This window comes from Malus sylvestris, chromosome 11 (genome assembly GCF_916048215.2).
Source record: "Malus sylvestris chromosome 11, drMalSylv7.2, whole genome shotgun sequence".
NCBI classification, from domain to species: Eukaryota; Viridiplantae; Streptophyta; class Magnoliopsida; order Rosales; family Rosaceae; genus Malus; species Malus sylvestris.
Genome location: NC_062270.1, coordinates 15,152,026 through 15,174,476, shown reverse-complemented (window position 1 = coordinate 15,174,476; position 22,451 = coordinate 15,152,026). Strand labels below are relative to the sequence as shown.

Sequence of the window (22,451 nt, the reverse complement as noted above, 5' to 3'; positions counted from 1 at the left end):
AAAAAAAAATTCTAGGGCAATGCGTGTTTACAAATCAGTTCTACGACTCTTGATAAATATATAGTTCGGATTGTTAAAAATTGAAGTAGTATGACTCTTTCAACTATTTTGTATTTTTATATGAAAACGAGTATCGTTTGTAAGAAAGATTTAGTACACATTTGAACATGGAGTCATTAGATAAAAAATATTAGAGAGCAAATTGAGGCTGCTTTTGTTTAGTCAACAATGTATTTTGCACTTAGGGAAGAAAGAGGTTCGACTAAGTCACACAATGAGCAATCTAATTTGGTATCGAATTTATCATCTACGAGATTTTAACTTTTATCCTCTCACTTACAAATGAAATGAATAATACCGAACTGAAATATTGAGTGGCAATTGAGGCATGTTGGAAGAAGAGATTAGGGGCTCATAACCAAATCAAAATCTCCCATGACCGACAATGCTAAAACAAAATTTCGGTGAATATGTAAAACCCTTAAACCCTAAAAACCAATTCTGGGGTCCTCAGTTCAAATTTGGACCAATTGTGGTCTAATATATAAAAGCCCATACCTTGACAGGGCCTGGCCCAAATTTTCCCTCGTCCTTTTCTTCAAACCTGTCATGTTTATTTTAGACGAAAAGGCTGGCCTACACCCTTTCACTGTCATCAAAAAGCTGCACAGAGATGGAGATTCCAAGGTCGTCATCAATGGCGCTGCTGCTACTGTCCATCGTCGTCCTCCCAAACTTTTTCTGCGTATGCAGCGCGATCGAGTCGCCTCAGTACTCCGTGGTTCACTCGGAATCCGACTTCGAGATCAGACTCTACAGACTAACCCCCTGGATGTCTGCTCCTGTTAAAGACATCTCCTTCGAGAAAGCCACCAAAAATGGCTTCCACAGGTATTTTGCCCAGTAACCGAGCTTGGCGTTTTTTATTTTATTTTCTGGGTTTTTATTTTCGTTAATTAATTGTGAATTTCCGCCATGAAATTCCCTTGTAATTGATCGTTTGGTTCTCTTTTTCGGACCAATAATTGTTAAATACACACCATGATTTTCTCTCCGCACCCAGTAATTGTTAAATTCAGATATGTTTGCTCAGTTTATGTTCCTTGCATGTTATGGCAATTCAGTTCTTTGAGCTGTGAGAGGGAATTCATACCGTATAATGATGTACTCATAAGTGATATTTTGATAAATTTCTCGGAACTAAGGTGTAGTCATTTGATAAATTTCGAAATAAGGCAAGATACGGTGAAATCATTTCTTCAGATTATAGTCTTAGGGTGCCACTATTCCGGGTTCAGTTAGGCTCAAGCTCGATATATTTCCCATTTCTCGGTGTCCTTGTATCACCTTCACAATCATGTGCAACTTGTTTTAGCAACGGATACATTGTTTTTTACATGTAGACGAGTCATGCGTGTGTTGGACCATTGCCCGTGAGTATCGGTGGGTAGCAGTTGATAAATGTGGATCCTCTTGTGAGTCCCATATACATCAACCTGCTAGCAGCCGCCCAATGCGTTGGTGACTCTCCAAAATAAAGCTTTTAATATGTACTAATTTATCAACTTAATCCTCAATTACTGGAAAATATGCAGTTTATTTGTTGACAACGCCGCAGGAGCACATAGCATACAATTCGCTTATATATGCTTTTGCTAATGTGTAAACTTGGTTATCCATGATTTCTTTCGTAGTTGGCTAGTTGGTTACTGTCAATACTTTCCTCAGTTTATTTCAATTTTAATTGTCCGTTGCACTTTGCTAATAGTTTCCCAACCCATTAACTCACAGGCTGTTCCAGTACATCCAAGGTGCCAATTTGAACTTCTCTCGGATTGCAATGACAGCGCCTGTTTTGACAAGCATAGTCCCAGGAGCTGGGCCCCTTCACTCGTCGGCCTATTTTGTAAGATTCTACTTGCCTACGAAGTTCCAAAGTACCCCTCCCACACCCCTCCCCGAACTCAACTTGAAATCCTATACATGGGATAGTCATTACATTGCCGTCAGGAAGTTCTCTGGGTTCGCAAGAGATACAAACATTGTGAAAGAGGCAGAGAAACTTGCCAGCAGCTTGAGCAGGTCTCCATGGGCAAACTCTACATCAGCAGAAAGTAGCTACGCTTACTCAATTGCACAGTACAACTCCCCATTCCGATTTATTGGTCGTGTGAATGAAGTTTGGGTTGATGTCAATGCATCTGGAGTGGATGGCTATAAATCCAGCGCAATAGCTACGTATTGACATGCTGCAATTTCATAGGCACGACCAACTAAATTTCGAAAGTCATGTGGAAGGTTGTTAACTATACTATACTCGAACTGCTACATCATAGTTTCTATACCTGTATCGGTATGTATATATGAATATGATGACTGTAACCGTTGTGCAGAATATGCAGTCCGTTACAAGGTGTACTTCGAACAAATTCTATGTTGAGTCCTGTTTCAGGATGGTGTCTGTATAGTGGGAATAAATGCTAGGTATTTTCGACCTTTACGCTGTCAAAGTGCTATTTCGGAGAAAAAAGAAGGTGATTTCTGGAGTTATAATCGTATATGACAGATTCCGGCAGCAGATTTAACGAAAAACAAAACCGATACATGGGTTTTCTTAAGACCAATTAACCACGAACCCAATTCGATTGACCAAAATTGACAAATACATAGATTTGATATGATCAGTGAACTATTAATCGTACTTAATTGACCAAAATTGACATTAGCATACACTTCCTAAGACCAAATGACCATGAATACTGGTTCGATTCACCAAATTATTGACCTATTCGAATAAATAACCATGAATATTACTTGTCACAGATTTCTTTTGGGGCGCTACGCTTCTCTTCCATGGATTTGGTCTCGGTGGCCGTGCCATACGTACTCATCAGTCCGGCGGCATATGTATACCGCATTGTTGCACTGGTGACGGCAGTACCGTGCAAAGCAGAGCCGGCTTTAGGCAGGTGTGAGTTGTTTCATAGGACAGGCCCCAAAATATTTTTCTTATCTAAGAAGTAATACGTACATATACATATAAAAATAATTTATATAAAATATTAGTCAGAGCAATAAAAAATATCAAAATATTAGCCTGCAGGCTACACAGGTCTGCAGTTCTCAGTGCTCCACCAATTTTTTCTCAAAGCACCCCCCCCCCCCATCTATTTTTCACATAACCCATGGGAGTAGGCTAAGCTTTACAATGAGTTACTAATAATGTGATTCAAATTCATCTATAGCGAGAATCGAACATAAGACATTTTTTTAGCATCAATACATTATTCAATTTTTTTTAACAAAAAAAAAAGGTCATTTTATAAATTTCGCACAGGATCCCGAAATCTCAGAGACAAGCCTAGTGCAAAGACGTAGGAGCTCAAAACGCCTGCATGCGAAACCAACAAAAACAAATAAAAATAGGGTAAATATCAGTTTACTACCCTCAAGTTTCGTGGTTTTCAACATTTGGTACATGAAATTTTTTTCATCCCAAAGTCATACCCAACGTATAAAATATCGATGATATCGGAAATATCGGTAGTTAAAAAACACGGAAATATCGGGATATTATCGATATCGATAAAAATTGAATAAAAACCACGGAAATTGTAAGAAAAACTTGAAATTTTTTATTGAAACTTTGCATAATGTTTATGTAGTCAATTATCTATTAGTTTATCACAAAAATTGGAAGGAAATGCATTGCATGATGGATTTAACTGATTTAAGTTGATTATATAACGAGTTGGCAAACATTGTGAGTATATAAAATATGTAGTAATTAATGAAAGAAATTTAAACACACCATAATCATTTATATATAATGAATTAGTACAATATAAGAAAGACATGAAAAATATGTTATTTTTTTTTTACAAAAAAATAGTATACGTGACGTTAGAGTTTCAAGTATACAGCATGATCTGATCTTCAAAGAGACTTTCAAGGTCTCAAAGATGGATTTCCCAAATAAAACAATTTAATTTAAAAAAACTAAATAATAAATATAAGATATTTTGAATGAAATTAATGTTTAACATTTTCTTTAAACCACATGTGACCCCTCCACCTCACCTCCCTCACAAAACCCAAGGACCCAAATTGAGACTCCCAATCCTATATTTGACATTTTCTTTTTCGTATCCTGTTCCTCCTCTCTCACTTCTTCTTCCTCTACTTTATTTTCTTCTTTTTCGTATCCCATAAGTCTCTCTCTCTTCTCTCTCTCTTATTTCCCATATGGGTCCAAAAGCCAGAGCTTTCGTTTTCCGGTGGAAATGGTGGTAGCGGCGCAGGAGCAGGAGGAAACAGCGGGGGATGGAGCCGGGGCGGAGATGGGAACTCCGATGACTCGTCTTCATCATCGTCGTCAGTTTCGGGATTCGGAGTTTTGGGTATGTTTCTCAATGGGTGGAGATCCTGAGTCGTCGCCGATTCGCAGTTCCCCTTCAAGGTTCTGATGGAGGAGGTGGTCGGAGTCAGCTCCTGCGTCCTCGGTGACATGGTTTCCCGCCCCAATTTCGGCCTCAACGAGCTCGACTTCGTCTTCTCAACTCTCGTCTTCGGATGCATACTCAATATCGCGATATTATCGATAAATATCACGATAATATCGATAATATCGTGATATATTAACGATAATTAATTGGATAAGTGTAAAAATATCGCCATCTCACAAAAACGATATTATCGGCGAAATATCGCTGATAATATCGATATTTTATACTGTGGTCATACCTAAAGTGTTAATTTTAGGACAGTCTCATACATCCGTTAGTATGGCTATTAAGTCTCCCGTTAATTGATGACGTGACGCTTATGTGGACAATGACTGGGCGCCACGTGTCATTAAAGTGTCCACGTGGAAAAAAAAAAAAAACACATTCGTCTTCTCCAAATCCCACCCGTGCCTACCTTCCCACTCATTCTCCCCCAAATCCCATATGTGCCCCTCATCACCCACCCCTTCTCCCACCCCCCAACATTCTTTCTTTTGCACCACTCCTACCCAGACTCCCGCGACTCCTCCCCTCGCTCATGCGAAATTGATTGCGACAGCCCCGACTAACCTCACTCTGCAACCTCCTCCTACAAAGTCAAGTTCATGTGCAGGTACGGCGGTAAAATCCAGCCTCACCCCCACAACCACCAGCTCGCCTACGTCAGCAGTGACACCAAAATCCTTACCGTCGATCGCAATATCAAGCTCTCATCCCTCTGCAACACCTCTAACAACACCGATAGATCCTCTCCAACTACTCCGGTCACGGCTTCGGTTCAGATTGGGTCTCCTGATGGATCCTCTTCGACAGCTCAAGTCACAGCCTCGCAGACAAACCTCGATTTCCTGGGGATCACGACACCGGAGAACTGGTGATGTCATAGGCGGAGATTCAGAGGCAAATCCAGGAGTTGCAAAGGATGCAAATCGTTCCTGGTCACAAGCCTAGAGGCACATGAACACTGGGGGTATCCAATGACGATTGGGGTGAGATGGTTTGCTGAGATGAGGTGGGTGGGATTTAGGGAAGATGACGGTGGTTTTTTTAATATTTAATTTCCACGTGGACCATTTAATGACACGTGGTGCCCAATCATTGTTCACATAGGTGCCACATCATCAGTTAACGAGAGACTTAATAGCTAGACTAACGGATGTACGAGATTGTTCCAAAATTAACACTTTAGGTATGACTCTGGGACGAAAAAAACTTCATGTACCAAATGTTGAAAACCATAAAACTTGAGGGTAGTAAACTGATATTTACCCTAAAAAATATGAAGACTATGTTTGATTGCCAAGAAAATTATACGTACAGAATGAAAAGGAAAAGATAACTATAATATATTAATATACGTACAACCAATGACATTATAGAGGCGGGGACTTCACAATTGGCGTAAGGCAAGGCACTATTGATCTAAGACTTGAGCATGTCATTAAAAGTAGGTCTGACAAATGGGTCGTGTTTGTCGTATTCGTATTGTTTTCAAGTCAGATCCGTTCGAGAAACCCCTCTGCTTGGCCATCACACATCCCTCCAAAACACCCTTTGCTTCAGCCACTAATGCACTAGAGGCCACGATCTATCTTCTACGCACTGCCAAGCAGCGAGAAGAAGAGTCCTGAAGTACGACACCAATATAGTAACACCTAACCCCCTTCCTCCAACTGGCATCCACGTGAAAAACCGCATCGCACCTAGCTTTCCATATAGCATAACAGGTGAATGTGATATAAGACATTGTTTTCCTCCTATCCTTCTTCCGTCCTGGGTGATTGTGCCAGACCTCCTCAAGCCAAGAGTGAAGAGTAGACACCGAGCCTTTATGAACTCGCAACCCCAAGGCACCCTCAAACCATACTCAATCCACCCAAGGGCATAGAAGCAAGACATGTTCAATCGACTCCTCCTGCTTAGAGCAAAAATGGGCAAAAAGGTGAAGAAACACACCTATGTCGGAAAATATTTAACTTTGTAACGATAGCGCCACGAATAGCTCTCCACATAAAGTTCTTAATTTTGGAGGGGGTTATAATAGACTATCTCCTTTTCCATACCCTTGAATCAATGCATCAATACACATGCTATATAGAAAAGAGGAAGATATGAAAGAGTCTCCCAAAGTCCCCAATTCCAACCGACAAGAATAAGCATCAAACACCCCAAAGAAGAGAGCCATTAGCACTATTGAGATATGGTGCACGTTAGCACCTTCCTCAGTGCAGCCAATGCTACCCACCTCTTCTTCTGCATCTGGGTGTCTGAAGCTCCTCACTTATTCAGAGCCATAGCCCAAAAAATTCGAATGTGAATAAAGATTGTCTTTCGGTTGTGTGGCTTTGTGGGCTGAGCTGAGGGCGGCAGTGCGACTGGAGTTGACTGACTGTTTTTGGGGTTTGGGTTTTATGCTATTTTGACTGTGCGTTTATATGGGTTGTTTCTGATTGCTTGCGTGGGTACTTTGCTCTGTTTATTTCCCGAATAAACTAACAAAAAAATAACAAACGGAAAAATTAAACACTGTCAGAGTAAAAGTCAGGGGTAGAATTGGACACACGTTAAGTTATTTCAGTTGGGCCATGTTGATTGAACTAATTAAATGTTGGGCTTTGTCCTAACCATTAAATAAACTTTCTATATGGTTTTTGGTTAAAATTCAAAGTTTTGAAGCCCTTATCATTAGTTTTCCTTAAAAAAAAATAGTAATAATGACAAGATTGGTATGTTTAGTTATACCTTCAAATGTACCAAAGCATTTGAGATAAAATGCACCCAAGAATCAAATTAATAAGAAAGGGGTACGTTAGAAGTTATAATTTATTAAGTTTGTTGGAAGTTATTTGGTACGGTTGTCAATAATTGGATACGTCTGTTTAAAGTTATTGGATATGTTTTAAATTTTTTATTGATAGTTTTCCAAATACGTTAATAGTGGTATACATTTTTAGTGTACCGAGCGAGTTTGTATATCATATTTAACTTGGGTACAATTGTTGTCATATATTGAGTAAGCAACCATTAACAATTCAAATTCAAAAGCCATTGAGCAGGGACGGATCTACTAAGGGACCGAGGTGGTCCCAGGACCACCCGGAAGCTCACATAAAGGGCTATTGAAACCTCTGAAGACCACCCAAGTCTGGGCTGTGGTGGTGGAGAACAGCAGCCATGGCTGCCGATGCACTGCTCGTTATGTTGCAAGAGGAGGAAGAAGATGACCTTTTTGTTTTAAAATGACTTGAAATGACTTGGCCAAAACATACCATTTTGAGCCAAGCCAATAAAACATTTTTAAAAAGCATTGTCGACTGCATTTCATTGTGATTAGACATTCTTTAGACTCCACATATTGGCCTTTTATAGCATTCTTAAGTTAAAAACAATTTAGAGACTTTAATAAAACTGAAAAGATTAAATTAAGTGGGATTCCTCAACTTTAATGAACTTTTAACTTCTGCAAAAAAATAAAAATAAACTTTTAACTTACCCTCCTCATCGCCATCCTTCTTGCTTACTACTGTACTGCCTATTGGGCTTGTATCTTTCTTGGCATTAGGGATTAGCCTTTAGATTAGCCTTTAGGGCTATGCAAGTTTTTCTTGGGGAGCCTGGTTTATTTATTAGTGCATGTTGTGAGGACTTGTCACTCAAGTGATCAACATAGTGTTTATCTATGTAAATCTCAAGAGTTTTGATAGTTTTGCATTCACAACAAGAATTATACATTATGTAGTTGTACTCATTTTTTATTTTGGTAGACAAATAAAGGGATTATTCTCCAAATATTCGAGATGAGGTCCAAAGAGCATATATATTGATGGAGTCTTTTAGAGCTAAAAATCATGATTTTCTATTCACATTTCAAAAATATTCCAAAAAACCGCCTAAGACCGCCTAAGTGCCGCCTAGCCCTCCGCCTAAGAGCCGCCTAGGACCGCCTAAGAGCCGCCTAGGACCGCCTAGCTCCAAATTAATTTTTCAAAACCATTTGCCCAAAAATCGGGGTGGGCCTTCACTGCCTAGCGCCTAGGCACTGCTTAGGTCGATTTTTAGAACACTGATTGGGATCACCCTATGTTAAAATCCTGGATCCGCCACTGCCATTGAGATAATACTTCTAGATAATTCCAAGGATAACAACAAAATAAAAAGGATAATGACAATTTTTAATGGAATTGAAATACTAAAAATTCAGAAGGAAAAAAATCTGCTGATTTTTAATAAGTAAATTCCCAACGCTTGAAAGAATGGCAGTGTTCGTAAATTTTAGAAAAACGAAATCATTTTTGTAGTCTACTTGGCTCCTCATTTAGAGGAGGTGGTACAATCTAAAACGTAAAACCTATAGATGTTTAATCAAACAAGTTGGGGAATGAGGCACTAATCAAAAGCTCCCTTTTGGATAATAGGGAGATCAAAAATTTAAATCAAATTTGCAAACCAAATGATGTGTTATCAATAGGAAATAAGTACGATAATCAACATTTAAATAACAATCCAATCATTAACAATCAAATTATTTGATTTACAAAACTTGGTTTTAAACTTTAGCCTCCTTAGCATTATCCCAACTTTATTAAGCACCTGGAAGTGCTTTTTAAGTTAGCCCTTGGATTTATAATAAAACTTGGAACGTGTTTTGTGAAAAAAAAAAAAAATCACTTTACACCAATGAGCTCAGAATTAATTAATAGAAAAGCAATTCTAAGTGGGCCGGTCCAAAACTTATGGAGATAGATGGTTACAAGCAAATAAAACATGGGCTAACTTTAATATTAGCCCACTGAACTGGAAGTGTTGTTGAGTGGAGTAAAAAATGAGCCCTAGATCCAGTTCCCGTACTCCGAACAAAAACGCAGATTGGGACAGCGCGTGTTACAAATGCGTTTCAAGGGAGCGCGTGGGAAACAGTACCATAATCAATATACCACTCAGAGTCAGAGTTATGGTTGTCTTCGTAACCGCTGCTGCAGGTAAGATCGTAACCGCTGCTGCAGGTAAGAGGAGGCTGCCAAAACAAAGCAGGATGAAACTGCCAGTTGATGGCCATGGTCCATGCCATTTTCCAGCCTCAGCAGAGCGAGAGAGCATCTGGCGTGGAGTGTGTGCACTGCCAACGTGGCGTCCTGTGCTAATCATACAATGTATAACGACCCCTTTGAAGAAGCTCATTATATACACATGCAAGGGCAGGCTACTGTTACTCCACTTCACTTGATTCCTCTCTCTCTCTGTCTGAAGGAAGAAAATGTTTGCAGCTCAGCTTACACAACAGCTCATAGATTTTATCCGCTCGTTGCGAGAGCAGGTGAGATCAACACTCCACCCCCTTTTCTCTTTTGCCTTCTTTTTTTAGTTCGCTTTAAGTACTTCTTTTTGAATTTTGTGGAGTTTCATATGCTAATTTATATGTTTATTTATTTGTTTTTCAGAAAGAGTGGTGAAAAAGGGTTTTAATTGGTTTAGCTCTAATATATGGTCAACTTATTTAGGACTTGTACTGCTGATTTCATTGATGAATTTGAGATATATCTCTGTTAGGTTATTGGATCATTGTTTTTGCCTTAGTCACAGTTAATATTTGGTGGGACTGGTGGCTGGTTCTTTTAGTGATTAGGGTTAATGCATCAACACGTTAACATATTAGTTGGTCGTATCTAATCACCATGTTTCTGGCAGGGCATACTGGATGACCGCTTTGATCAAATCAAAGAGTTAGAAGATGAAAATCCTGGTTTAGTTGTGGAAGTGCTAACCGTTGCTATTCGCAGTGCTGACTTTACCATAGATGAACTTGAAAAAAAACTGTAATTCTCTTCAGTGGCTCCAATTGAATGACGTTTTAGTATAACTGTTGCCTATCTATAGTATTAGTGACTAATTTTGGAGAGGTCAATTACAGGAGTGGAACTGTCATCTACTATTCTAAGGTGAGAGAACTTACGCACAAGCTCAAGGGAATTAGCGCGAGGTAATACTGCCAATTACATCTTGTTGTGTACTTGCAATTCACTCGAAATATTTATAATTTTTATCATTGTGTCATACGGCTAAATTTATCAAGGCATAATTGCTAAGATGTTCTTACTAATTAAGACGTTTTTGTGTATGAGAAATGAGATTCATGTTAGATATCCAACAGAGTGACTAAACGAACTTTAGAAATTCCTTTTAAGCATACTTAGATGTTTGTAATATTTGTTGCACCGGTTCAAGATTCGGAAGATTTTGTTAGAAAATTTCTTGTTTGGATGTAAACGTTTGCAAGTTATCATATCATTAGTTAAAGGATTTCCAATTTTGGTTAAGCAAATTCGGAAGTGAGAACTGAAAAATCTAGTGAACATGTCCATGCACATTGCATATTAATACCGTTGGCAGATATATAGTCGGTTACTAAATTTCCGATTTGGATGTGAAAGAACGTGGCATGGAGATCACATTTGCAAGCATTTAACTTAATAGAATTGATAGTTAGCAACATGTAGCGCGCGGATAAAGATTCATATGATTGGTTATTTATGAAGCCGTGCATACTTGAAAACAACATGGAAAAAGTAAGGTGCTAACTAAGAAATCTATTGAAGTCAACACGTAGTGTGTTAACATGTGGCATATGATCTATCCATGCTCACGCGCGGCATGTAATCTATTCATGCTAATGCGCGCACATGATCTATCCACACTCACACGCGGCATATGCCGATTCAAGTTCCAAATAATTCCTATTACAACCTTTAATAGAATAGAAGTAAGAACTGTTACAACCTACAATGGTAGTGCATGTATTGCTCATATCTTTCTAGTCTGTACGTGAATTAGGGAGAAAAGCATATGAATAGAATTGACTGGTTTCCTGTGACACTCTGCATATATGCCCTGCCTAAATCTGTGGCAAGATCTATCACATTGAATGTTGAAGGTGCTCGCCCTTCGAAAACTGATACGGATTTGTGGTGTCGTCATACTCACCTCACATATACTCTTCAACTATATATCTTAGTTTCTTCTCGAAGCATATAATTTGGGCATCGGAGGACTTATTTCCTTTCCAACTATAGTTGTGTTCGAGTTTCGACTCTTGACTCTCGATTTTTTATTTTACTTAGACCCCCTAGTGACTGTTTTACCCCACGTAGTCTGTTTCACATCCAGGGGTAAACAATGTTAGCAGACATAAATTAAACGCTTTATTATGGCAAGTAAATGACAATGGCTTCTAGGATTGGAGTTTATTTCATGACATAGATGATTTTATAGATTATAAATGCTCAAATTGTTCTGCATTTTACATAGGTAGATGATATTAATTTGGTTTACTGCATTTGGAGTTACAGCGTTGGTGGTTGCCGAGTGGCTGCAGCTTGTATTGAGCTCCGAGAAGCATATGTTGCAAATAACAAGGAAAGGTACGATTTTGTTCTCTTACTACCACATCATACAGTTCTATTTCCTTACCGCACCGCATCTTCAATCAAGTTTTAGGAATACATGCTACCAACATTCCACAACTATGAAAATTCCAAATTATTTCATTTTTTAGAACTGTGATGCTAAAGTAAGTCTTTTAGCCCCTCATAGCCATGTAGGAAAACAAAACTACATGGGAGCGAAAGAGAATTATCTGACGAAATGTATGCCAGGGTTTTTAAACTCTTTAAAGATCTCTCTCCCTTCCGCCTTCTCTTAATTCACTATATATCTTCGGTTCCAGTTGAGTAGTTATGCTCAATTTCTCAAAAGTTGAAGAGAAAGAATATTTACATTTCAACAACCTTTGCAGTTCTCTCAGACTTATACAAATCATCTTATGTGATCTACCATAGAGACCTTTTCGTTCTCTTACTAACCCTCTTTTTAATGAAATGCTATGTTTTCAGGTGCGTTGCGGGCTTTGACGTGGTCAAACGTGAGTATCTTGTCTTGCGGGAAAACCTGAATCACATTCTTCAGGTAATACTTGTAGTGAACTTAGATCACTCTCAACCTTAATCTGTAGAAATGTATCTCTCATCTTTTCACCCATACTATTACATAGCATGTTCTATAAAGAAATACATGGAAGTAAATAGAAGTTCTGGTCATATGTAGATTAATGAAGAGAAGGGAACATGTTGCCGGATAAAAGAAAAATGATAGAACTTTAAACTTCCGAATAATTTAGTACCAGGGAAGATTTTTACTATCCAACTGATTGCAGAAGGAAAAAAAAAAAAAAAAAAACTAATTTGATTGTGTGATCAATTATTTCTAGTATATTACTAAATGCCTTCATTGATAATTTCCTCGATCGAAAATGTTCTAATTGATTATTTCTCTTCGTTGTTTCCTAACCAATAATCTTGAAATAGTCTGCAGTGCAGATAGAACGTGAAATCAATGCCAACAAGCCCAAGAGCCGTCGTCAGTAGACAACTGGTTTGTTCATTCGGTTTAGAAATGGCTTCTCCGGAAGATCAGATGTTTCTTTGTTTAATGTTATATTTGGTACTTTTAATTAAGTTCACTACTGTTAAGTGAACATAGTATTTAGCTATTTAAGACTGCTTTTGTCTGTCTTATGTTGTGATATGAAGTTTGGACTAAATTTCGTGTCACCTTTAACATATATTAGTAAATTTGACTGCTGTTGGATAGGAAAAAATGCTTCTTGAAGAACTTCTATTAGACAAATAATGAGCGAGAGTAGAGTTCTTGCAGAACTTTTCTTCTTCTTCTTCGATCTGTTCTTGGTAGAAAGAGAGACAATATAGTTAGAATGAGAGATTTAGAACGTCGGATCGCTTCAACTTCTGTGATCAGTTAACAGAAATCAACAGAGTCTTGTAAATTTTAGGGAAAAGGATGGAAGTTCCTCTGCATATAATTTCATGCTTTTTGGATGAATTAATAAGAACCATATAGGGAAAAGGATGGAAGTTCCTCTGCATATGACTTCATGCTTTTTGGAATGATATAAGGAATCATCAGAACTTGAAAACTGATTTTTTACAATTTAAGTTTGCTAAACATAAAATGGAGAGTTTCACTTTCACAAAGGCAAAAGGAAGATCAGTAGCCTTTGGCTATAAAAGATTAGGATTTAGGGCAAAGGTAGGGTTAGGCAGAGACAAAGCAGCACAATTAGCATAATATTATATTCATATCATCATTATCGTTCTCAAGTTTCTCTCTTATGCGATGATCCCATGCTAAGTATTAGAATTTTTTTTTCAGAAGTAAAAATTTTTAAATTAACATAGCCCAACTCTATTTCCATATATGCCACCTTCGCTCTTACATGCCCACCACCTTGCAGCCCCCACCTCAACCCCCACCATTATCGTGGTCGTAGTTGCAACTCCCACCATCACGCCACCACAACCACCTCTCCTACCATGCCACCACAACTATTACCACCACCACCACCACCCTCATTTCCACCATTATCGCCAGCGCCACAACCATGCTATGTACTGCCACCCCTACCACATTTCCATGACCATCACCCCACTCCAACCACTATCGCTGACACCACCCCACCATCATGGCTTTCAGCCCTTCACCACCACTTCCATTATCATTTTCGTTGAGTTACCTTATATGTGTTTACAAGTAGTTGGGTACTCCCCATATTGTTAATTGGTTTTATGTTGAAACCTTAACTTCTTCATGATACCAGAGCATGTGGTCCAACGAAAGAAGGACAAATGCTAAATGTCGCCCAATTTGTAATGTCCACATGTTAGTCTTGAAAATTCCCTACACGTGAACGGGAATGTTGAGAACTTGAGAGTGAATCCTGATGAGTATGGTCACATGGCAATATTACATATGTTGATGCACAAAATCAGTGAGGACTTTGGTACAACAGAAAATGTTAAGTTTGTGACCTTCACTAGATTGCTCCGGTCACTAGTGTGAATAAGTATGTAAATGGATAGGGATAGGGAAGCAAACACAAGATGTACGTGGTTCACCCAGATTGGCTACGTCCACGGAGTAGAGGAGTTCTCATTAATTGTGAAGGGTTTACACAAGTACATAGGTTCAAGTTCTCCTTTAGTGAGTATTAGTGAATGATTTAGTACAAATGACATTAGGAAATATTGTGAGAGAATGATCTCTATTTATAGAAGAGAGTTTCTAGTTTCATTCTGACATTGACACGTGTTGTGTTGTGATTGGCTTCTGATGTTGACACAAGTTGCGCTATGATTGGCTTCTGATGTCGACACGTGTCACGCTGTGATTGGCCTCTTGGTTGGAGGGAAACTCTTTTGGGTCCTTGACGGTATAACGTTGACCGGTGCTCAGTAGTTTCGGGATTGGTCAAGTATGGCACAAACAGTTCTCCCCTAAGTTCCAGAGTAAGGGAAGCTCCTCGGTTGGGGACTTGCAAGATCCAAGCTATTGAGTAATCACGAAAATTCTAAGTACCGAAGTGTGGTATCATTTTCACTTGCCTTAATTGTCTCATATGTAGATGTGGCATCTTCTCTGGAAGTACTTTTCCTCCATCCAGAGGTGGTATCTTTAACCGATGAAGATGCACAAGGTAATGTATCAATTTCACTTGAAGCTTACTTGTAGTTTCGGGCTTGGTCAAGTGCGATACAAACCCTATAATAGGAGTCCCTCAAGTCACCGAGCTAGGAGATTTGCCGAAGGAGGTAACAGACAAGGTAAGCAATCAGACTTCCAAGCAAGCAACCTGGATCGAAGGTTCGACTTCGGCTTTCGGTTGATTGTTCTCATTCTCCTTGTGTCGTAAATAGCACCAAGGATAAGGAGAAGCAAATGGAGAAGAGATGATATGAGATACTTTTTCTTTTGAAGAAGTAACTTTCCACAGGCTTATTCTTGAACTGGGCTGAAGGGTTTTCTGGTTTCCTACAGAGTATAAGGCCGACTCAAGAATTTGAGGGTCAAAACAAGTCCATCAAATCTAGAGTACGTTCGACCTTGATGATATGGGATACTTTTGCTTTTGACAAAGTAGTGGATGTATCGGCACGTGTTCTGTTATGTTTGTCTTCACATGCTTCCTTGTATCCTTCTCACTTGCCCTATCTGTTTCTCAAGCAGATGTGGTATCTTCTCTGAAAGTATAAGATGTTGAAGATGAGTACTCGAGAGCAATGCCAGGTAAGTAATCAGGCATGGGGTTCCAGGCAGTCAGTTCCTGACTGGAAGCTTGATTCCAAGTGCTGATTGATTGCTCTCTTTCTCCTTGTCTTGCAGGTAAGAACAAGGGCAAAAGAAAAGACAAGGAAAAGGCATAATATGGGATACTCTTGCTTTTGACCCTGATGATATGAGATACTCTTGCTCTGGTGTGGCTGGTTTGCATAGGTATTATTGGGGGGAAGAAATCTGAGTATTTCGAGAGGCTTCGTTGGGAGTGCCCTCGCTGATATGAGGAAGGGTTGGGTATTTTTGCAGGTTTGCCTGTCTGTGGAGGATGAAGGTCGACATATATAGGAGTTTCCCTAACAACAAGTAGTAATGTTATTCCTTTACCCTTCTTGGTCGTAGCAATGTAGTAGGAGCTGCAAGCTTCACGTGTTTTAACTTTGTCAGAGCACTTTGAAAAAGTGGTATGTGGTATCTGGAAAGCTGATGTTGTGTGTGATGATTGCAGACAAGCTTTATCTAAGGAAATTTGGCACTCGAAGTTCGGAGAGCGATGCCTCTTCGATTTTAGAACAAGCAATCCTGTCGGGGATCTGGCTCTCGAGATTCGGAGAACGGTGCCTCTTTGATTTTTGAGAAAGCAATCCTGTTGGGAGTCTGGCTCTTGAGATTCGGAGAACGGTGCCTCTTCGATTTTTGAGAAAGTAATCCTGTTGGGAGTCTGGCTCTCGAGATTCGAAGGGCGGTGCCTCTTCGATTTTTGAGCAAGTAATAATGCTATTCCTTTACCATTCTTGGTCATAGCAATGTAGTGGGAGCTGCAAGCTTAATATGTTTTAACTTTGTCAGAACGCTTTGAAAAAGTGGTTTGTGGTATCTGGAAAGCTGATGTTGCGTGTGAAGATTGCAGACAAGCTTTATCCAAGGAAATCTAGCTCTCGAAGTTCGGAGAGCGGTGCCTCTTTGGTTTTTGAACAAGCAATCTTATCAGGGATCTGGCTCTCGAGATTCAAAGAACGGTGCCTCTTCGATTTTTGAGAAAGCAATCCTGTTGGGAGTCTGACTCTTGAGATTCGAGGAGCAGTGTCTCTTCGATTTTTGAGAAAGTAATCCTGTTGGGAGTCTGGCTCTCGAGATTCGGAGAGTGGTGCCTCTTCGATTTTTGAGCAAGCAATCTTGTTGGGAGTGTTTTATCAAATGTGAGTAAATGTTGGGCATTTTTGCCAGTCTGCCTTGCCATGGAGCACGAGGGTTGACACACATTAGGACTTTCTAGTTATCAAGCAGTGGTGCTGTTCCTTTACCCTTGTGGGTAATAGTAGGGTAGCTGGACCTTCAAAGTTTATGTGTCTAAACTTTGTCAGAGATCTTTAACAAAGTTATCTGTGGTACCCGGGGAGTTGATGTTGCATGTGGAAAGTGGTGCCTCTTCGAAATTCGGAGAGTGGTGCCTCTTCGATTTTTGAACCAACGACCCTGTTGCCCTTTCTTTTATAAGGGCACCAATTGTGTGCAAGAAGTACATTAAGAGAGTTATTGCTTGTAGGATTTTTTCCCTTACTTCAGAGATTTATTGCATCTCATTTCTCTTTCATCATTTCTGAGAATGTTTGGCCCATCCGACCGTCGTTTTGACTTGAACTTTGGTGAAGAGGCAGCCATGCCTTCTCAAGACAACATATGGTGCCCATCCTTCTTATCCCCTACTGGTCCTTTTACCGTTGGGGACTCTGTGATGAAGAATGATATGACCGCTGCGGTGGTGGCCAGGAACCTTCTCACTCCCAAAGATAACAGACTACTTTCCAAACGGTCTGATGAGTTGGCTGTTAAGGATTCTCTGGCTCTCAGTGTTCAGTGTGCAGGTTCTGTGTCTAATATCGCCCAACGCCTATTTGCTCGAACCCGCCAAGTTGAATCATTGGCGGCTGAAGTGATAAGTCTTAAACAGGAGATCAGAGGGCTCAAGCATGAGAATAAACAATTGCATAGGCTCGCACATGACTATGCTACAAACATGAAGAGGAAGCTCGACCAGCTGCAGGAATCTGATGGTCAGATTTTACTTGATCATCAAAGGTTTGTGGGTTTGTTCCAAAGGCATTTATTGCCTTCGTCTTCTGGGGCTGTACCGCGTAATGAAGCTCCAAATAATCAACCTTCAGTGCCTCCTCCTTCTGGGGTTCTGCCTAGTACTGAGGCTCCGAATAATCACCCTCTGGTGCCTCATCTTTCTGGGGTTATGCCGACTGCTGAGACTTCTCCTGAGCAACCTTTGTGAAGGCTCCCTCTTGTTTGTTTATTTTGATTCATGTATATGTACATATTTGTAACTTATCGGAGATATCAATAAACAAGCTTTGCTTCATTTCAACGTATTGTGTTAAATACACCAATGCCTTCTTCACTAAGTTATTTGAATTTTTCCTTTTGTTGAAGCTTGTATGTTGAAGCTTTGTGAGTGAAGCATGTAGGTTGAGGTAGTGTTCCCTTAATTTCCCGAGTGAGGAAAACTTCTCGTTTGGAGACTTGAAAAATCCAAGTCATTGAGTGGTCGTGAGACTTCCGAGTATCAAGGTGCAGTAGCATATGGTAGGAGTCCCGCAAGTCTCCGGTCGAGGGAGTTGACGAATGAGGTATTTCCTTTCTAAGTGGTAGCCCAAAACTCCTTCATATATATTAGTTATGAAAGTTGTTAGGCCCAAAGAAGAGGAGGCCTAGGCAATTTTTTTTTTTTTGAAAATTTTTTTTTCGAATTTTTTTTTTCTTTCGAATTTTCGAATTTTTTGAATTTTTGAATTTTTGAATTTTTGAATTTTTGAATTTTCGAATTTCGGAAAAAAAAATATATTTTAAAGCTTTGTAGGTGAAGCTTTGATGTTGAAGCTTTGTAGGTGAAGCTTTGAGGTTGAAGCTTTGTTGGGCACCATGAATTGATTTTGCTTCACACTATCTTGATCAAGATAGTGTGAAGCTTTTGTAGGTGAAGCTTTTGTGTTGAAGCTTTGTAGGTGAAGCTTTTGTGGGTGAAGTTTTTGTGGGTCAAGCTTTTGTGGGTCAAGCTTTTGTAGGTTAAGCTTTTGTGGGTCAAACTTTTGTAGGTGAAGCTTTTGTGGGTGAAACTTTTGTGGGTGAAGCTTTTGTGGGTCAAGCTTTTGTGGGTCAAGCTTTTGTAGGTGAAGCTTTTGTGGGTGAAGCTTCGTGTTGAAGCTTTTGTGGGTTAAGCTTTTGTGTTGAAGCTTTTGTAGGTGAAGCTTTGGAATTGAAGCTTTGTAGGTGAAGCTTTGGAAGCTTTTGTTGGTACCATGAATTGATTTTGCTTCACACTATCTTGATCAAGATAGTGTGAAACTTTTGAGAATTTGTAGTTGTCCTCCATTGATGAAGCTTAGTTGAATTTCCCAATTTTTTTTTTTTTGGAAAACTAGAAATTTGAAAATGTGGGAGAGACAACATATACAAATTTTGCTTCCACACTGTTGAGCAAGAGATTGTGATGCAAGCCACACCTTGTAGTAGTTGAAGGTTTGGATGAACCATACAAATTGAATTTGCTTCGAACAATCTTGAATTTGCTTCGAAGGTTTGAGAATTGTAGTTGCTCTCCATTGATGAAGCTTTTGTTGGCACCATAAATTGGTTTTGCTTCATACTGTCTTGATCAAGAGTGTGTGAAACTTTTGAGAATTGTGGTTGAACTCCTTTGATGAAACTCTTGTTGGCACCATAAATTGGTTTTGCTTCACACTGTCTTGATCAAGAGTGTGTGAAGCTTTTGAGAATTGTGGTTGCCTTCAATTGATAAAGCTCTTGTTGGCACCATAAATTGGTTTTGCTTCACACTGTCTTGATCAAGAGTGTGTGAAGCTTTTGAGAATTATGGTTAAACTCCTTTGATGAAGCTCTTGTTGGCATCATAAATTAGTTTTGCTTCACACTGTCTTGATCAAGAGTGTGTGAAGCTTTTGAGAATTATGGTTAAACTCCTTTGATGAAGCTCTTGTTGGCATCATAAATTAGTTTTGCTTCACACTGTCTTGATCAAGAGTGTGTGAAGCTTTTGAGAATTGTGGTTGCCCTCCATTGATGAAGCTCTTGTTGACACCATAAATTGGTTTTGCTTCACACTGTCTTGATCAAGAGTGTGTGAAGCTTTTGAGAATTGTGGTTGCCCTCCATTGATGAAGCTCTTGTTGACACCATAAATTGGTTTTGCTTCACACTGTCTTGATCAAGAGTGTGTGAAGCTTTTGAGAATTGTGGTTGAACTCCTTTGATGAAGCTCTTGTTGGCACCATAAATTGGTTTTGCTTCACACTGTCTTGATCAAGAGGGCTGAATAGCTTGATCTTCGTATGCCATGCACTGAAGTTGTTGTTGGCTTGCAATAAGACTTTGTTGGTGACTATAACTCTTGTTGGGCATAAGTGCTCCCCTAGTTCAGTTGTCAAGCTTGAGGGTTTTTGATTATTTGTGAATACTAGGAGTTCACATGTATAAGTTGTACCACTTGTCTTTTGGTAGGTGGAATAAATATGAGTTGCTTTCATCACTTGGTTGGTGGTACGAAGATGAGTTCATTCTTCACCTGGTTGGTGGCATGAGTGGCAAGTTGCCAAATGATATTAGAGTACGGATTGTACATTTCATCACCTGGTTGGTGGCATGAAGGAGAGTACGGGTTGTACATTTTATCACCTGGTTGGTGGCACGAAGATGAGTTCTTTCTTCACCTGGTTGGCGACATGAGTGGCAAGTTGCCAAATGATATTAGAGTACGGGTTGTACATTTTATCACCTGGTTGGTAGCATGAAGGAGAGTACGGGTTGTACATTTCATCACCTGGTTGGTGGCATAAAGATGAGTTCATTCTTCACATGGTTGGTGGCATGAGTGGCAAGTTGCCAAATGATATTAGAGTACGGGTTGTACATTTCATCACCTGGTTGGTGGCACGAAGATGAGTTCCTTCTTCACCTGGTTGGTGGCATGAGTGGTAAGTTGCCAAATGATATTAGAGTACGGGTTGTACATTTTATCACCTGGTTGGTGGCATGAAGATGAGTTCCTTATTCACCTGGTTGGTGGCATGAATGGCAAGTTGCCAAATGATATTAGAGTACGGGTTGTACATTTCATCACCTGGTTGATGGCATGAAGGAGAGTACGGGTTGTACATTTCATCACCTGGTTGGTGGCATGAAGATGAGTTCCTTCTTCACATTTCATCACCTGGTTGGTGAGAATAAGGGCAAAGTGTCGAGGCACATTGTAGCAAGTGTCGAAGACACAAAGTATGTTGAACCCTTTAGAAGCACAGTTGGCTTATGTATGGATGTGTTGGAATGTATGATGTTTATGTATGAATGTGTTGGAATGTATGATGTTTATGTTGATTGATATGAGTGATGCTTATGAATGTTTTGCTATGCATGAAGGGATCCATGCTTTTGATATGTGAACCATGTTGGTTGTAACCCTTAGTATCACATACTTTGTGTCAAAGTACGCATGTTGAAGCTCTGAGTTGGAGTATAAGGGTAGGTCAGCATAGACCAAGTGTTCCAGTGCTAGGAACGCAAAAAACTCAGAGGAAGTTGTTTGAATTCCTTATTCTTTAAATATTTGCCGAATGGCTTGTGTGACAAAAGATCTCAAGCGGTTGAGAGTCAAAACATTTGTAATGTGTATGCCTTCTTATAATAACATTTCCTTCAGTACCTAGTCCTCTATTTTGAAAGAGTAAGGCTTGGCCCCATAGTCATAATAGTCGACGATATGTTCACCCTTGGTTGTCTTGATACAAACTTTTATCCCTCTTGTTGTAATGGGCTTGCTGAGAGTAAAAATCATTCCTCTTACCAAGAGACAGATATGTTTGGTGACTTAGCGAGTAGCTAAATGAGGCAGGAGATGATGCAATGGGTGTCTGAATGGCCAAGATCTCCTCACTTGGTAGAACTTGACTTCCACTTCCCACTTGTTGATAGGGGTTAACCATATGGGGGTTCCCTTAGTATGTCTTTGCTTCGGCGGAGGCGTGGTTGTAAGCCTGTGTCATCACCTCAGAGTAAGTCTTCCAAGTGTTGGCATTAATCATGTACTTGGAAAAATAATCACGTAGGCCTGCCGTGAAGGCCTTGAGGGCGGTCTTGTCATCTGCCTTAGCGTAGCGAGAATACTCATGGCTGAAGCGACTGGCATACTCTCGTAGTGACTCGTCCGACTTCTGGCGAATAATGTACAAGTCATTTGTAGAATGCAAGCGATCGGTCTGGAAGATGTGTTGAGAAACAAACAGTTTCCTCAGTTCCTCAAATGAGTCTACTGTCTCAGGTGGAAGACGGCAATACCAGTTTAGAGCTCCGCGAAAGAGGGTAGAGGGGAAGAGAAGACATCGTTCTTCGTCGGTGTGCATCCGATATGCCATGGTGGACTTAAAGAGGTTAAGGTGTTCAATTGGGTCATCCCTTCCAGTATACAGTTGTAAATCAAGCTTTTGTTTTGTCTTCACTTGAAGGGGGTGTCGAGGATCCTTCTTGTGAGAGGGCTAGGCCCGGGTTGGTTCCAGTCAGGTATCTTGGCCTGACGTTCGGCCTTCAACTTATTTACTTCTTCAAGGAGCTATAGGACAAGGGGGTCTTGAGTGGAGTCATGTACCACTGGAATTTTCTTTCGTAAGTCTTCATCACCTTTTGGAAGTAGGAAAGTTTGAGCAAGGGTGTGTGGTTTTTTCTTGGACTCGCAATACTGACTTCTAGGGCGAGTTTGTTGGAATACCTCAGAGTCCCCCGTACCTTCATGTTCCTCTAGGACTTGTCGTT

The 22,451-nt window shown here is 39.8% G+C and overlaps 2 protein-coding genes across 2 annotated transcripts; both read left to right on the top strand.

The window, feature by feature from the left end:
* Positions 1-631: 631 nt before the first annotated feature.
* On the top strand, positions 632-2,496 carry LOC126591424 (uncharacterized). Its single transcript, XM_050257102.1, has 2 exons — positions 632-891; positions 1,792-2,496. Exons 1-2 carry the CDS (start codon positions 674-676, stop codon positions 2,243-2,245), a joined length of 672 nt encoding a protein of 223 aa, XP_050113059.1. The 5' UTR covers positions 632-673; the 3' UTR covers positions 2,246-2,496.
* A 7,213-nt stretch (positions 2,497-9,709) lies between these two features.
* On the top strand, positions 9,710-13,155 carry LOC126588412 (histidine-containing phosphotransfer protein 2-like). Its single transcript, XM_050253498.1, has 6 exons — positions 9,710-9,819; positions 10,191-10,318; positions 10,414-10,482; positions 11,849-11,920; positions 12,392-12,464; positions 12,863-13,155. The coding sequence occupies exons 1-6, from the start codon at positions 9,760-9,762 to the stop codon at positions 12,920-12,922; spliced, it is 462 nt and encodes a 153-aa protein (XP_050109455.1). The 5' UTR covers positions 9,710-9,759; the 3' UTR covers positions 12,923-13,155.
* Positions 13,156-22,451: the final 9,296 nt, after the last annotated feature.